Source organism: Ursus arctos, unplaced genomic scaffold (assembly GCF_023065955.2).
Source record: "Ursus arctos isolate Adak ecotype North America unplaced genomic scaffold, UrsArc2.0 scaffold_33, whole genome shotgun sequence".
NCBI lineage: Eukaryota > Metazoa > Chordata > Mammalia > Carnivora > Ursidae > Ursus > Ursus arctos.
Genome location: NW_026623019.1, coordinates 3,163,339 through 3,180,848, shown reverse-complemented (window position 1 = coordinate 3,180,848; position 17,510 = coordinate 3,163,339). Strand labels below are relative to the sequence as shown.

The following is a 17,510-nucleotide window of genomic DNA, read 5'->3' as shown; positions in this document are numbered from 1 at the left end:
ATAAAATCCAACACCCATTCGTAATAAAAACTCAGCAAACTGTGATGGGAGATTCCTTACCTGATAAGAACTTCTATAAAAGAACCTACAGCTAGCATCATACTTAATGGCCAAGAACAGAGCAAGGACATCCTCTCTCACTTCTCCTTTTCAACATCTACTAGAAATCTTAGCTAATGTAATAAGACAAGAAAAAGAGATAAAAGGTATACAGATTGGGAAGGAAGAAATAAAACTTTATAGAAGATGTGATTGTCCATGTAGAAAATCTCAAAGAATCAACAACAAAAAAACACTGAGAAGCAGTTAGAACAAGGTTGCATGATACAAGGTTAATAAAGAAAAGTCAGTTGCTTCCCTGTATGCAGCAATGAAGAATTGGAATTTGAAATTAAAGGCATAACATGATTTTCATTAGTACAAAAAATACAGAACGCTTAAGTATAAATCTACAAAAAAATGTACAAGATTTATAGGAGGAGAACTACAGTTTTGGTGAAAGGAATGGAGATCTAAGTAAATGGACAGATAAACCATGTTCATGGATAACTCAGTATTACTAAGAAGTCATTTCTTCTCAGTTTTATTTAGAGAGTCAGTACAATCCCAGTAAAAATCTCAGCATGTTACTTGATCTGTATCGACAAACCAATTCTGAAGTTCATATGGAAAGTCTAAAGACTTAGATTAGCCAATCCGGTAATGCAGAAGAACAAAGTTGGAGGATTGACACTACCCAACTCCAAGACTTACTATGAAGCTACAGTAATCAAGACAGTGTGGGGTTGACAAAGGAACAGACAACTGGATCAGTGGAATAGAATAGGGAGCCCAGAAGTAGATTCATATAAAATAGTCATATAAGTAGACTCACAGAAAATAAACTGGCCTTTGACAAAGGAGCAGAGGCAATTCAGTGGGGAAAAGATAGTCCTCAAAACAAGTAGTACTGAAACCTCTGGGCATTCAGCAACAAATAAGTGAACTTAAACACTGATGTTATACCCCACACAAAAATGAACTCAAACTGTGCCACAGACCTAATGTAAAACTTCTTGAAGATCACCTGGAAAACGTAGACGTCCTTGGGTTTGGCAATGACTTCTTTAAGATATAACACCAAAAGTATAATCTATGAAAGAAAAAAACTGATGTTTTACTTCATTAAAATTAACAACTTCCACTCTGCGAAAGACATTGTGAACAGGATGAAAAGAGAAGGCACAGGCAGGGAAGGGATCTTTGCGGTATACATCTGATAAAGGACCTGTATCTAAGACAGGGGACTTGCAAACTCAACAATAAGAAAACACCCATTAGGGGCGCCTGGGTAGCGCAGTCATTAAGCATCTGCCTTTGGCTCAGGGCGTGATCCTGGCGTTCCAGGATCAGGTCCCACATCGGGCTCCTCCACTGGGAGCCTGCTTCTTCCTCTCCCACTCCCCCTGCTGTGTTCCCTCTCTCGCTGGCTGTCTCTCTGTCACATAAATAAATAAAATCTTAAAAAAAAAAAAAAGAAAACACCCATTAAAAAGTGGGTGTAAGATCTGAACAGACACCTCACCAAAGTAGACACACAGATGGCAAGTAAGCAAAGGAAATGTGCTCCACATCATACGTCGTTAAGAAATGCAAATACAAACAAGATACGAATTTGCCCATTTCCTGCAAAGCTAAGCATAATCTTAGCACGTGATCCAGCAATTGTACCTCTGTGTATTTACCCAAGTGTGTTGAAAACTTATGTCTACACAAAAGTCTGCATGTGGTGTTTTAGGAGCTTTATTCATAACTGCCAAACTTTGAAGCAACCAAGATGTATAGTGAATGGAGAAACTAAGGCACATCCATACCGTGGAGTTTTGTTCAGCGATAAAAGGAAATAAGCTATCCTGCCACAAAAAGACACGAAAGAACCTCAGATGCATACGGCTAAGTGAAGGATTTCTATCTGAAAAGGTTGTGTACTATAGGATTCCAAGTATCTGACATTCTGGAAAAGGCAGCAAGGGGCAGGGATGAGTAGATGGAACATAAAGGATGCTTAGGGCAGGGAAGCTATTCTGTAGGACACTCTGGTGGTGGATACATGACATTATGCATTTGTCAAAATCCATGATACATACAACACAGTGAACCCTGTGTGGACTATGGGCTTTACTTAATAACAATGTATCGATATTGGTTCATCAGTTGTAACAAATGTACTGCACTGATGCAGATGTTAATAATGGGGAGAGCCTTGGGAGCTTGAGGGAATCAGTGGGAACTCTGAACTTGCTGCTCAGTTTTTTGTAAACCTAAAATTGTCTAAAAAATAAAGTCTGTTGGTTTTTTAAGTACATTTGAAATGGAGGGAAAATTGTATTTGGAATTAGAATGTAAATTTGGTAACATAATTAGAATTGTTCAAATGATGAGTAGATTTCAAAATTTAGATTGCCTTCTAGTTGTTTTTTTTTAATAAAGCTTGTTAAACTTCTATAGTTGTTTTTACTTTTTGGTATAGGTAACATAATGTTTTGTTTCTCTAGACTATTCCAACAAAAGACAGGCTTGAAGGTCTTCTTGCTTTTAAAGAGAAAAGGTCCCCTCGCTATAAAGGAGAATAGAAGACACAGAAATCTTTCAAATGCCAGTGTAATAAATGTACTTCTGGAAGTATCTTTCAGATCCACATATGCCTCAGCGCCTGGAATCCCAATGACCAAAGTGAAGAGCAAGTTCTCTGTATAGTGAATTAAGCATCTGGAGTGGACCCATCTGTGTACTTTGTTCATATGTGCATCTTGTCATATTCATTCAGATTTATAAAGCTCGTAGTGTATACTGTCAAAAACAGATTCAAAATTAGGTACACATTTTTAAATATTTCCTGCATATGAGCTTTCTGTTCTTAATTTTTTTAATGTGAATAATTTATATATTGCACATTCTAGGAAATAATATTGACTGTATGTCTACTGTGCTGCAATACAAAATAAAATTATTTCTATATACCAAAAATGTGAAGTCATACCAAATAAAGTTTCTAAGGGATTATACATTACATCCACACATACGTACATCTCAGATTGAACAAGGAATTGATAGATTCTCTGAAAATTACCAAATATAAATAAAATTGGTGAAAAGAAAACTTGGAAATTTTTCTCTTACCCCGTTCTCTTTGAACTGAATAAATCATTGCATGTTGATTTTAGAAGCCAACTTTCCATGCCAATTCTGTCAGCTGACCGCTGTAGTCTTAGAATACAGTGTAGACGTTGGGAAATGAGCCCACTCAGTGACTGGGGCCGAAGGCCTCCTGAGGCCAGCAGGAGGCCTGGAGCGGGTGTGCTTGTAAGATGTCCAGCACGTGGCCTGGCCTGTTGACCTAACTCCCGAAGAAGGTGGTGCTGCCGGGGTTGGGCCGTCAAAACGGCTTGGGCCCCGTGGATTCGGAGCGAAGTGCAGCCTGCTGTTTCCTGCCCCCAGCGTTTGCGCCTGGTTTTGGTAAAGAAGGGAGGTGAACACAGCCCCCCGTCTTGCTCTTCTAACCCCTGGCCAGGAAAAGTGACTAGAAGGGGCTCGGGGGCACGTCTGAGTTGATAGCCTCGCCTGGGGAGGGGACAGATAGGAAGTGTGCGGGACATAGCTGTGGGATTCAGTGTGGTGTGCGGAGACCTTTACAGCTTTCTGAACAGATTTGAACTGACTTTATTTTGTATATTATCAAATCAGACTGCTCTCTGAGGCTGTGTCCAGGGCTGAGTCTGGCAGCGCTGGAGAAGCCCTGCTTTTCTGGGACCTGTACCTCCTTCCTTGTGGGCTGTGGGGGTGCCCGCTAACCTCCGAACAGTACAGCAGCTGTGCTTTGTTGCAGGAAAGCAACATTTGGCATGTTGGGTGACTGCCTGTTCTGTGCATTCCCACACTCAGCACTGTGGCCTCCTTGCTCTTGGAAAGCACACAGACTTTAAATTTTTAAAATCACTGAAATTTTCATTTTTTTGCTTTGGGAAATTGAGCTCTCAGTCTCCCTTTGAAACACCTTGAAAGAGGCAAGCGTGGACTCGCCGTCTGTGGATGCCCACCGTGCCGGGGGGTGGCCGTCGTCATCACCTTTGTGGCAGACGCTGCAGATTTATGGCCAGGGCTCAGCAGAGTGGCCTCCTGTGGAAGGGTCTTATTAAAGTCCACGTTCGGCTCTGCTGATTTGATCTTGGTGAGGCTCACGCTCTGTTTTCTGACAAACTTGTGCCGTTCATTTCATGCAGGACGATTTGCAAGTAAAGTGCTGGCCCCTGTTTTCACAGTCCTGTAAAGATTTCAGGGCCGTTTTGTTCTGTCTGGACACATTCAAATGTCACTTCATTTTCACCGCGTGGGAAATAATTATGTTAATGAGGAAAATATTAACCGTGTGCTGAATGACTTGTCTTTCCTCACGGACGCATAATCTGTTGCTGATTGAGCGCCATTGAATTTCCTGCAAGTTCTGATTAAGTCACTGGAGTGTATCCAAAAGCAAAGACATCTTCCCATTGTGACTTCTGAGATTACGGACTTCTGCATGAGAGCGAGGGGAAAGTGCCCAGCGATCTGGGACCAGAAGGGCTGTGATAGTGGTCCAAGGAAGGCTCAGATTTTCTTGACTCATTTCTGTGATTTAGAACATCATTTCAAGTTCATGTTGTGTTCAATAAAAAGTAGATGGTTTTCCTTAGTCCTTTTTTTTTTCTCCTCTCGTCTGGCTGTCAAAAACCTGGCTTGTCACTGAGTGTCACTTTCCTGGCCACACCTTGCAGAGAGCTCTGTCGGTGGACCAGAACAGTGGGGTGTCACTCGCGGGTGATGTGCTCAGCAGCAGATGGTTATGTGTGATGTGGGCTTGTCCCTAGCTGGCCTGGCCATTGACCCTTTCCCTGCCTTGACCACAACTCTCTCTCTGGTGATAGGTCCTGTAATCGCTCTGATCTGGGGTCCAGAAATCCTGGCAGGCAGACGCTCTTTAATATTTAATCATGCCGCTATTTCTCCGTCTACCCACTGAGTTAAATATTAACGTCTGTCCGTCAGCATTATTGGGCTTTATCAAAACAGCAACAGCATTGTTTACTTATATTAAAGAATAATTGTACATTTGTCACAAAAGGAAAAACTACAGCATTTTATAGTTACTGGGTAATATTTTGGCAAAACGAGAGCCGCTTTTCTGCGTAGGTGACACGGGCTCCAGATTGTATTTGGGGGTGTTTGGGGTGTTAGGGATTGAACCCTCTGCTCAAAATACCTATGGGTCTCAAGCCCTAAAACCCACCGTCTCCAATACCGTCCTTTGGGCTTCCAGAGTCCTACTCTTCAGGAGCCTTCCAGAATCCAGCTGCCCCTTAGAGGGATGGCTCCCAGTCCTCAAGCCCTTGGTGTGCGGCCTTTGTTTTTCAGATGAATCCTCAAGGCAGTGTGAGAGCAGGGCGCCTGACGGGGAGAATCGAGGACGCCGAGGACAGCCCAACACACATCAGGTGGTCGGGGCCGGGCCTTGTGGCCCCCGTGCACGCAGCGCGAGCCTCGGGAGGCAAGGTAGGAGGACGGCCGTCCTCAGTGAGAGCGGACTGTTCCCTGGGGGCAGCAGAGTGAGCTCAGGGCCACCAGCGTGTCAGTCCCTTTGGAAACACTGTGCCCTGCAGTCTGTTTCAGTTCAAGGGGACATGTACAAGATCACAGAAGGTAGGAATATGGGTAAGAGGAGAGAACTCGGGCTGGTTGTCGGGAGAATGGCGCCTTTTGGGAGGCCCCGATCATCTCCAGCTGTTCCCGTGCTGTTGCATGCGGTCTTGGGAGCACCCCAAGGGGAGAGGCCCTGGCGACTCAGGGCGGAATCTGGAGTGCAGAGTGGTTGCAGGAGGGCAGTGGGGCCGGAAGCCACGCCTGGGGCCGTTGACCTGGCCATACCGGTCAGCCCACAGACAGCTGGTAGGTGCATGTGCGTGCGTGTGCGTGCGTGTGTGTGTGTGAGCCTCTTCCTTGATTGGTTCGGTTTTTCTTCATGACTTGGGAGATACTAAAACTGTGCACATCAAACAGTCTGAGGACAGCAGGCTGTCTGCCCGCTCCGTGCTGCGTCCACATCCAGTACTCAGAGACCTTAGCGAGTGGGTTTGTCAGCTGATCAGCTAAGAAACTGGAAGGCTGCACTGGGGCAGGCGTTCTGTTCAGAGCCCCGAGGTTTCATCTCTGCACCCTGGGTACACAGGGCCAGCCTTGGCAGCTGTGAGCAAGGCGTCACCTCCCTCTAACCAGCTCCCGGAGTGTGAGTTTGAGGTTGGTGGTGATACTCATCAGAAAAGGAAGCCTGTGTGGGTCAAGAGCACCCTGTACTTTGGGGGCAGTGTCGTGAGTGTCTTGGTCTCTTCTGTGCTGGTCAGACTCACCCAGAGTCTTGCATTCAGTTCCAATTTGGTCAGGGAGTCACTCTGCTTTTCTGGAAAGCACACGGGAGTTCTTTGACCAGATTTCTTCTGAAATCAGTGATGAGACCAACCTCAGGCAAAGCATCTCATGCCTCTGAGTCTGTTCGTTCATCTGTAGAGGAATCCAGTCGCTGCTCCTATCAGTTGCAAGGACAGATTGAACATGTCTGTGCAGAAAGGCTTTGTGGGCAGGAGAACCGTCTTCCACAGATGTGGTGGTGTTTTGTTTGCTTCACTTTTCAGAAGAGAAGGGCTGGGACAGGGGAGGAGGTTCAGGGGTGCGTTCAGAAACCTGGCTTTTACCCAGGGCAAGAAGAGTGGGGGAGAGCAGGTAGCTAGCTGCCTTAAGTTAGAACCGCAGCGTGATACTGGGGCCTCACAGGCTGCCACGGGCCAGAGCAGCCACGCCTGCCCCCGGCCCCAGTAACATTCCGCTGGCTGCCCTGTGCTGTCCACACACTGACCTGAGGACTGTCCTCAGTAGGGGAAGCTGCTAGGCCCTCCCAGCTCCAGCCGCTGAAGCCAAAGCAGAAGCAGGGCCGTGGGCACACAAGGTGGGGCAGAGGACAGCTCTCCTAACTCGGCCGTGCTCTGTCCCCGGAGTCCCCCAGATGGTGCCCCTTCCGCTCTGGCGTGGGCTGGGGGGATGTGAGATACCCAGCTACCAGGGCTGCTCGCTGGCGGGCCGGGTCAGAGGAGGCACAGAGAGCTTATCTGCTCAGGTGGGTGTGTAGCTGAGAACCGCTCAGACCCTCAAGCACTAGTTCCTCTAGTAGTTCAAGAAAAGGGACCATCATGCCCAAATGCTCTGTTCGCAGTGCCAGCTTTCAGGGCTGGGGAGGGACAGAGCCCTGAGAAAGGCAGCCCCCTTCTCATGTCCTGTTGGCTCTGCCCTGGCTGCCACAGAGGAGATGCTGGAGGCTCTGGCCGCCGCTGCGGGCATGCGTGGCCAGCCCAGGAGCAGGGCAGGCTTCCTGCACGGCCACGCAGTGCACCCGTTTCACAGAGTGGGGTTGGACGCTACCAGTGAGAGAAGCAGTGGAATCACCGTGGCATCTGGCAACGGCTTGGGGCTGGACTCCCGTCGCGGTGATGTCTACAGGCAGAGGGTTCAGAGGAATTTGAAGATGGGCAAGTGCCCTCTCCTGACCTTTTCAAAAATAGTCAGATCACTTTCACTTCCAGCCTCCAAGCCCAGCTGAATGAAACCTTTGTGCCGTTTACAGAAAGTGAAGCATGGATTGGCCAGAGAAGTTCAGACTCCTCACAGCCTCTCTTGGATTGAGTCACATTTCTTTTGAGCTGTCTTTTAACACTTCTGGAAACACACACTTTTTATGAAGCTTAGAACTTGCTCACAAGTGGCCCAAACTTGAGCGCTTTAAAAATACAAGGAATGTGCGATGTGCCACACAAGACAGGAAGTGACAGCCCTCAGCTGACTTGGTGGACAGGTATTCGGATGACTGGAGAGCTGTGGTTGGTGTAGTTCTCGGGGGTTCTCTTGGACGCTGGCACACAGCATGAAAAGGCACTTTCGCTCTGGTCCTCGTGGGAGTGTGTGCGTGGTGTGCGACAGTCAAACCACTCTTCTCAAAAGACGACAGTTTTATCCCGCCTGTCCACGGTGCTGTATTCCTGAGTTCAGGTAGAGCATGTGACCCCTCACACACTCTGCGCGTATTCGAACGTGTTTGCACATGTAGATGGGAACATTGGGGTTGAATTGCCCGTAAAACTCAACAGAGCTGACAGTTTTAATTGCATCCAGTGTCCCCCAGGGATAAGCTAGTCTTGGAAAGTGAACATGAGGAGGAGTGTCATGGTGAAAGGAGCCAGGGAAAGGAGCTCAGTCCTGGCCTGGGACAGGTCCTCCCTCTCTTGCCCCATGACCTCCAGCAGATGCAGAAGAAAGCCCACATCTATAAGAAAAAGACCTCATCTTGAATGTTTGTCACACATGAGAACAGAGTTCCCCAAAGCTGCTGGCACCTGGAGAAGTTATGTTTAGAATGCATTTTGGGGCTCTATTTCATAATGTTTGAATTGATTCTGGGTTTGGAGCCAAATCAGAATTGAAGAAAAGGACACCCTTGTGACTTTGGTGGGTTTTTTGTCTTACTTTTTTTTTTTTAATACATAATTTATGTACCATAGAAGTCACCCTTTAAACTGTACAATTCAGTGGTCTTGGTATATTCACAGCGTTGTATAGCCCTGGCCACTATTTAATTCTAGAATATTTTCACCAGCCCCAAAAGAAGCCCCAAACTCAATAGCAGTCTCTCCGATTGCCCTTCCCGCCAACCTCTGGTGACCACTGATCTACCTTCTGTCTCTGGATTTGCCTATTTTAGACATTTCGTATAAATAGGTTTATACAGTAGGTGACCTTTTGTGTCTGGCTTTTTTCATTCACTGTAATGTTTTCAGGGTTCATCCCTGTGTAGTATGCATCAATACTTCGTCCTTTTTTATGGCTGAAAATACTCCACTGTGTGTACACACCACATTGCGTTTATCCATTCATCAGTTGGCGAACTTTTAGCTTGTTCCCAGTGTTGGGCTGTTAGAAATGACGCCGCTATGAACGTGCATGCACAGTATTTCTGGGGGTTTATATTACCGTTTCTCTCAGGCTTTCACCCAGGAGTGGAATTACTGGGCTGTACGACCACTTTATGTTTAACTTTTGAAGGAACTGCGAAACTGGTTTCCAAAGTGGCTGCACCATATTACAGTCCCATCAGCACCATACGAAGGTTCTACTTTCCCAGCACCCTCACCAGCGCTTGTCATGGACTCTTATTTTGATCATAGCCATCCGGTAGGTGTGAAGTGGCACCTCACTGTGCTCTCAGTTTGCATTTCCGTAATGGCTAATGATGTTGAAGATCTTTGTGTGTGCTTTTTGGTCATTTGTATATCTTTTTTGGAGAAAATATCCATTCAAACCCTTTGCCCATTTTTAATTGGGTTGCCATTTTATTATTAAGTTGTCACTGCTCCTTATTTATCCTGGCTACAAGTCGATCTGGATACAAGTGTCTTACTGGATATGTGATTTATAAATCTTTTCTCTTGTGGGTTGTCTTTTCGGTCCTTTGATGGTGTCCTTTGAAATGCTGAAGTTTTAGATTTTGATGAAGTTAAGTTTATTTTTTCCTTTATTTACTGTGCTTTTGGTGTCATATCTAAGAAACCATTGCCTAACCCAAAGTGATAAAGATGTATTTTTGTCTAAGTGTTCTATAGTTTAGCTCTTACATTTAGATTTTTTATCTGTTTTGGTTAATTTTTGTATATGGTGTGAGGTAGGATCCAACTTTTTTCTTTTGCATGTTGATATCCAGTTGTCCCAGCACTCTTTATTGAAAAGACTGTTCTTTCTTCTATTGTATTTTCCTGGTAACCTTGTCAAAAAGGTTACTTTTTAAATTCTTCTTTCTACTCCATTGTCCATCTTTATGCCAGCATCTGTTGATTTGAAGATGCAGTAGTTATTTTTTATTATACCAATATGTTATTACACTAATTGATTTTCAGATATTAGACCAACCTTGCATTCCTGGGATAAATTGCTTGGTCATGGTGTATCCTCCTTTTTGCTGGATGTGGCTTGCTAATGTTATGTTCAGGATTTATGCGTTTATGTTTAGAATAAATATTAATGTGTAGTTTTTCTTTCTTGTGATGTCTTTCTTTGGTTTGGGTATCAGGATAATACTGGTTTCATGGAATGATTTAGGAAGTGTTCGCTTCTTTTTTTGAGAAAAAAGTTTGTGTATGGGGCACCTGGGTGGTGCAGTCGTTAAGTGTCTGCCTTCAGCTCAGGACGTGATCCCAGCATTCTGGGATCAAGCCCCACATCGGGCTCCTCTGCTGGGAACCTGTTTCTTCCTCTCCCACTCCCTCTGCTTGTGTTCCCTCTCGCTGGCTGTCTCTCTCTCTCTGTCAAATAAATAAAATCTTAAAAAAAAAAAAAAGAAAAAAGTTTGTGTAGGATTGTTGCTAATTCTACATAATCATTTGGTAAAGTTTATTAGTGAAACCATCTGGACCTGGGCTTTTCTATGTTGGAAATGCTTTGATTGTTAATTCACCCTCTTGTTTTACCTCTATACAGATCTTCTATTTCTTTTTCCGTCAGCTTTAATACTTTGTTTCTTTTTAGAAATTGTAAATTTCATCCAGGGTCTGTAATTTCACATACAGGTGTTCATAGTCCTTATTTCTATAAGGTCAGTAGTAGTTTTCCCCTCTTTCATTCCTGATTTTAGTATTTCAGGCTTCTCTTTTTTCCATTGCCCATCCAGCTTAGTTTCACCTGTTTTGCTGCTTTTCAAAGCGTCAACTTTTCATTTTGTTATTTTTTTCTCTATTATTTTTCTGTCCTCTTTTTCATTTATTTCTATTCTAATATTTATTATCTTCTTTCCTCTACTTACTTTGGCTGTAGTTTGCTCTTATTTTTCTAATTTCTCAAGGTAGAATGTTAGGTTATTTGATTTGAGATCTTTTTAAGATGGACATTTACAACTATACATGTCTCTCTAAGCATGCTTTATTTGCATCCCATAAGTTTTGATATGCTTGTGGAAAAGAGTTAACGGGTCTGAACTACTATCCTTGGGAAGGGCTGGCTGCAAAATTGGCCCCTGGCCTTCATTTGGAAACTTAGATTTGGGGAAGTTCCCACCATTTCCAGAACTGATAAGAGTTATGCCTGCACTGTACAAACAATATGGTTTATGCTTTCCTTTTATGGAATTTGGATATCCGCCAAGCAGAGCATGCCTGCATGTCTAGCCCCAGCAGAAACCCTGGGCTCTGAGTCTCTAGTGAGGTGTTGGCAACACTTCACACGTCTGGTTATACTTTATTGCTGGAGGAATTAAACTCGTCCTGTGTGACTCCACTGGGAGAGGACCTTTGGAAGCTTGCAACTGGTGTCCCCTGATATTCACCCCTACACCTTTTCCTTTGCTGCTTTTGCTTGGTATCCTTTTGATTATAAAATATGTCACTAGACTGTATGCTAAGTGCAGTGAGTCTTCCTAGTAAATGACCAAACCTGAAGGTGGTTTGGAGACCCTGACATGTGTGGTTTTGTTTTCATTCATCTCAAAGTATTTTTTAATTTCTCTTGTTTTTTTCTTTGTCCTTTTGGTGTTTTAGGATTGTGTTCCTTAATTTACATATACTTGTGACTATTCCAAATTTCCTTATATTATTGATTTCAAATTTAATCCCATTGTGGTTGGCAAATGTACTTCAATCTCATCATCGTAAAATTTCAGTCCTTGGCAAATTTTAATAAGACTTTATGGCCTAAAATATGATCTGTCCTGGAGAAATCCTATGTGCATATGAGAGGAATGTTATTCCTCTGTTGCTGGGTGGAGTTTTCTATTAGGTCCAATTCATTTGTAGTCTTGTTTCATTCTTTTATTTTTTAATGTTTTTTTAAATTTTTAAAACACTTTTATTTATCCATTAGAGAGAGAGAGAGCAACAGAGAGAGAGAGAACATGAGTAGGGGAGGGGGGAGGCGCAGAGAGAGAAGCAGACTCCCTGCTGAGCAGGGAGCCCAACATGTGGCTTGATCCTGGGACTCTCCTGGGACTCCAGGATCATGACCTGAGCTGAAGGCAGACGTTTAACAGACTGAGGCACCCAGGCACCCCATGTTTCTTTCTTTTATTTCCTTGTTGGTCTTCTACTTGTTCTCTCCATTATTTAAAGTGAGATAGTGAAGTCTGCGACCACTGTTGTTGAATTGTCTATTTCTCCCTTCAGTTCTGTCAGATTTTGTTTCATTTATTTTGGGACTTTGTTGTTATGCATATGTATTCATTATTATTATGTCTTCTTGATGAATTAATCCTTTTATCTTAAAAAATTTTGCTTCTTTGTCCATAGTAACTATTATTATCTTAAAGTCTGTTTTGTCTGATATTAGTATAGCCACTCTAGTTCTCTTGGTTGCTTTTTCATGACACATTTTGTCTATCCTTTTGCTTCCAACGTATTTACGTCTTTGAATCTAAAGTGTATTTCTTGTAGACAGCATAAAGTTGGATCATATTTTTAAACTCTGCCCATTCTGCCTTTTGATTAGAGTGTTTGACCATTTATATTTAATGTAATTATTGATAATGTAAGATTTACATCTGCCACTTTGCTATTTGTTTTCTGTATGGCATGTCTTTTTCTCCCTCTCTTCCTGCATTACTGGTTTTCTATGTTTAATAGGTATTTTCTAGTGTACTCCTTATCATTTCATTTGCTTTATATTTTTTGACTTGCTTTCTTGGGAATTACAGTTACCATCTTACAAAATCTATTTTGGATCAATACCAACTAATTTCACAGACTTTGCTCCTATGTAGGTTTGTGCCCTTCTGCTTGTGTGCTTCTGGGCTATTATTGTCATAGAAGTTAAATCTCTATGCACTGTAAGTCTGAGAGAACAACTCTGTAACCATTGTTTTACATACTTGTCTTTTAGTTCTGATTGGAGGCAAAAAAGGTCAAGATGAAAAATACATTTATACTGTTTTTTTTTCTTTAATGTGTTGTTACCTTTACCAGTACACTTAATTTTTTTCAGTGGATTTGAATTACTTTCTAGTTAGCATCCCTTCATTTCAACCCAAAGGACTCCCTTTATAGGATTTATTGTAGGGAAGTTCTGCTAGTGACAAATTCTCTGTTTTTGTTTATCTTGAAATGTCTTAATTTTTTCTTAATTTTTGAAGGAAAATTTTGTTATATATCTGCTTCTTGGTTGACAGTCGCTTTATTTCAGTACTGTGAATATGTCATCTCACTGCCTTCTGGTCTTTGTGGTTTCTGATGAGAAATAGGCTGTTAATCTTTTGGGAGGCCCTTTGTGAATGACAAGTCTTTTCTCTCTTGCTGGTTTCAAGATGCTTTGGCTTTTGTCAGTTTATTATGTGTCTTGGTGTGGATCTCTTTGAGTTCATCCTGCTTGGATTTCACAGAGGTTTTTGGATGTGTAGGTCATGTCTTTTTCCAAATTTGGGGAGTCTTCAGCCATTATCTCTTTAGATACTCTTCCTACCTCTTTCCTCTCTCGTCGGAACTCCCATTATGCATAGGTTAATACACTTGGTAGTATCCCACAGGCCTCTGAGGTGCTGTTCATTTTCCTTTGAACTTTTTTCTCTCTGCTCTTCAGATTTGCTGATTTCTATTGATATGTGTTCAAGTTTATTGGTTCCTGACATGTCAAATCTGCTCTTGAGACTACTAGTGAATTTTTTTGTTCTAGTTATATTTTTTGACTTTAGAATTGGTCTTTGGTTCTTTTTTGCAATTTTCTTTTTTAACTAATAGTCCTTGTTTGGTGAGCTATTGTTCTTATTCTTTTCTTTGGTTCTTTGAAGGTATTTAAAATAAGTGATTTTAAAACCAATTTCCAGTACATTCAATGTCTTGGTTTTTTCAAGAACAGTTTCTGTTCATTGCTTCTTTTCTTTGTATAGGGTCACACTTTCTTGTTTCTTTGCATGTCTTATAATATGTTGTTGAATAATGGGTATTTAAAATAATAATAATGAAAAATGACCAAAAAAAGATAATATAATATGGCATCTCTGGAAATCAGGTCCTTGCCTCTCCTCCCCCAGGTTTGTGGTTGCTGTTTGTTAATGTTGCAATTTGTTTATATATTGTTATGTACTGACATAATTCTGTGTTCTTTGTTGTTTGTGGTCCCTGAAGTCTCTACTTGGTTAGTTTAGTGATCAGCTAATGATCGGAGTGAGATTCCTATGAATGCCTTGAAGCTGTAAGTCTCCAGGTCTTGCAGAGGGACACTGTGTGCATGTTGGGGCATACCTTCAGTGCTTTGCTGGGCAATTGGCAACCTTGCCTGAGCCTTCACTTCCTTTCTGTGCAGACCCTCAGGGTCGGCCAGAGATGAGAGTTAGGGGCTTCTCAGGTCTTTCCTGAGTGTGCATACAGCCCTGTACATGTACACTGCCTTCTAGATTCCTAGAAATGTGTCAGAGCCTTTTGTAGCCCTGTATGGGCATCTTATTCCCCAGTTTCTCCTTTGAAGTTTTTTGGCCTGTTTCTTACTTGCAGCTGCTGCTGTCACTGTCTTCGGTGGCTGCATTGCGAAACAGTTGCCTCTGATTGTTTTCTACAAATACCCTGTGGAAAAAGCTGTTTACAGGGAGGGGGCTCTGAGTCATGTCTAATAAAGACAAGGCCCTTGATCAATCACTGATCCTCCAAGTTGCTGCCAGACAGGTCAGATAATGACAGATTTCTAAGAAAAGAGCTTTGGGTAGGTAACGGACACAATAGTGGTCAGGTCATGGCTACCCTGACTTTGAGGGTGTTGGGAGACGTGGACTGGATATACGGCAATTTAAAATATGCCCCAGAGCTTGATGTTCTTTTTGAGATGAAGCTATTTTCCCAGAATAAACGTTCATCAGATTATTGCAAGCTTTTGGTTAATTTCCAAGTTTTGTAAAAGTTGATCTTGAAAATTACTGCTTATATGGAGAAGCAGATTTTTGGAGATTCTCACTGCACCGTTCGCACTGACATTATACCCATACAGATGGTCCTAATGCAACCATGTGTATAGTAGATGTTATTGATAAATAAGGTGTGTAGCCATCTGACTTCCAGTACATCAAAACTGATGTTTATGAATAATAATAATATAATGATAATAGTATACCAATCATTAATACCAATACTAAAAATATTATTTATATTATAGTATTGATTGTTGTTGTTATTATAGCCCTAAATATTAAATATACCTTACTTCCCAAATGTTAAGTTTATTTGCAGTCAAAGAAGTATAGGGTTTACTGCTGTGTTGTCTTTTAAATGTGTGCTCTGTGGATAGGCCTAGGAAACAGAAATTTGCTCTTCAAGCTGCGGCTGCCCCTCCTAGTCATGAGGTTGGCTTGGTTTGTGGAGGATTTGTGTTCACTCCACCACCAGTGGCGAAGCTAATAGCCATAAATCAAAGGAAATCAATGCAAAAATGCAGAATTCAAGTAGTAAAAATCAAGAGTTAATTATTGAAATCCTGGCATTTGTGTGTTTTGTGTTTTAGGGGGAGTATAAACTTTCCTTCCGTGCTATTAAATTCATGTTCCACTGTTGGACTTGAAAGCTATGATGACAAAACAGTTTATTAATTTGAACTTGTCAGATCTTGGACAGGATTTCAAGTACAGTAAGAGTTCGCTAGTGATGGAATCCAAGAAAGAGTCCTTTTCTTTTTTAATTTTTATTTTTAAAAGAAAGAGACCTTTTCTAAAACAAAACAAAACAAAACAAAAATGAAAATGAAAATGACCAGGATGTGACTTAATGATTTATCATTTCTAATATATGCCAAAGAACCAGATATATTCTAACCAACTACTAGAATGTATAATGGGCCCTTGGCTAAGTTTCTGAAGAATTTTCTGGTCAAGCTGTCCTTGAAGCAGCAGGTTGGCATTGTGCACTCCCAGAGCTGCTCAGACACAGTGGGCATTGTTGTTGCTGTTGCTCATTACTGGTCTGCTCCGCTCGGGTCAGTGTCTGCCACACAGGCTCTTTATTCATGTCATAATTACAGCATATTTGTCTTGAGTATTTCGCAAGTGTTCTCTTTGGATAATACTGGCAAGATTAAGTAATAGTTTCTCGCTAACATTATTGCTCAAGAACATCAAACACGATGGGCTTAGATTTGATGTATGACGCGTACGTCTTTGGCTCCTAGTGTCTTTGATTTTTTGCTTTTCTTTTCTTACGTATAAAATAATCTTATTGTGGGGCTATGGCTATTGTTTCTAACACAAATGCCAGGAAGCACTTAGCAGAATATTTTATTTCAATTTTAATGGGCGGTCCTCATAATGATCAAGAGTAACACACTCAAGTCGGCCACAGCACTGGGCCAGAAACCAGGGACTTCAAAGAGGGTTCTTTTTAGAACTCTGAAGGAACTGAAATTTCTATTTCTATTTCTCCACGTTATCCAACTTAATTATTGGCAATAAGTGACTGTTGGCAGGAAGCACCCATCACGTGTTTCCAGTTCAGCTTTGGAAAAGGTCGACAAGAGGCGGGAGCGCTGGGCTCTGTTCCCCTGACACGTGCTCCAGAGCACGTTATGCAATGTTGCACTCACTGATTCATGGCCGCTTGCACAAGAGGTTTTTCATGACCCCAAATGCAGGCATCCTGGGAATGATTAACTTTGTGACATAACTCTCAACACACGGATATGAAGGATTCAAACAAAGCTTCAAAATAATGTGCTTCAGAAATAACCAAATGTGTTTTGGCGTCTTAATGTGCACGTGATGAACAACTGTTTTAAAGCCACTCAGTGAAATGGAGAAACCTACGTGAGAGGGTTTTTTTGTTTTATTTTTATTTTTTATTTATTTATTATCTTTTTAGGAGTAGGAGTTTCGTAAGATTGGTTCGTGTGTGAACACTCTTCTACTATATTTTAGTTTTACCTTTATGTACTCTAATCTGTTATGAAAAAATGTAGATCTATTTTACAGTGCTCCGTCTTGTGACCTAAACACTGACGATACTGTTGCTTCTATTAAACATTTTTTGGGGCCACAGAGATGGAACTCTCCTATGCCCATGCATGATGGACAGGTAGTATGACAGTTGTTACTGATTTCATGACTAAAAAGGTAAATTAAAATTCTGCCTCCTGTTAAATGTTTTCAAGATCTTACCAGTCGAGTGCAGTCTGAAATGCTTGGTGTAACAGGACTTTGGTTGTGAGTGGCAAGAAATCAACCAGCGTACCTTCGGCAAGAGGGATTGTGACTCTCAGCGTGGCACACTGGTGGGACTGGGGAGTGGCATCCTCGGATGCCCCTGGAGTCAGGGTCTCAGGGCTGCAGGGACACACTTCATTTCTTGTCACATGTTCTCTGGCATGCAGCTTCATCCTCTGGGACTGGTCCTGTTGACTGGCTTCCCCCCGAAGGCAGCTCCCAGCTGTCCGGGTCACCACTGGGGTAGAAGGGGGAT

At 42.3% G+C, this 17,510-nt stretch overlaps 1 protein-coding gene across 7 annotated transcripts in view; it reads left to right on the top strand.

Moving 5' to 3' along the window:
• AUH (AU RNA binding methylglutaconyl-CoA hydratase) overlaps nt 1–17,510 on the top strand; it is a 343,374-nt gene that overhangs the window by 159,593 nt on the left and 166,271 nt on the right. For 5 of the 7 annotated variants that reach the window (XM_057305616.1, XM_057305615.1, XM_026519204.4 and 2 more), the window contains one exon: nt 5,428–5,565. In XM_057305616.1, the coding sequence (XP_057161599.1) occupies nt 5,428–5,565 (138 nt within the window). Of the gene's footprint in view, nt 1–2,534; nt 3,140–5,427; nt 5,566–17,510 lie in introns of those variants that run through there. The other 2 variants (XM_026519208.4, XM_026519207.4) reach the window with 1 other exon arrangement.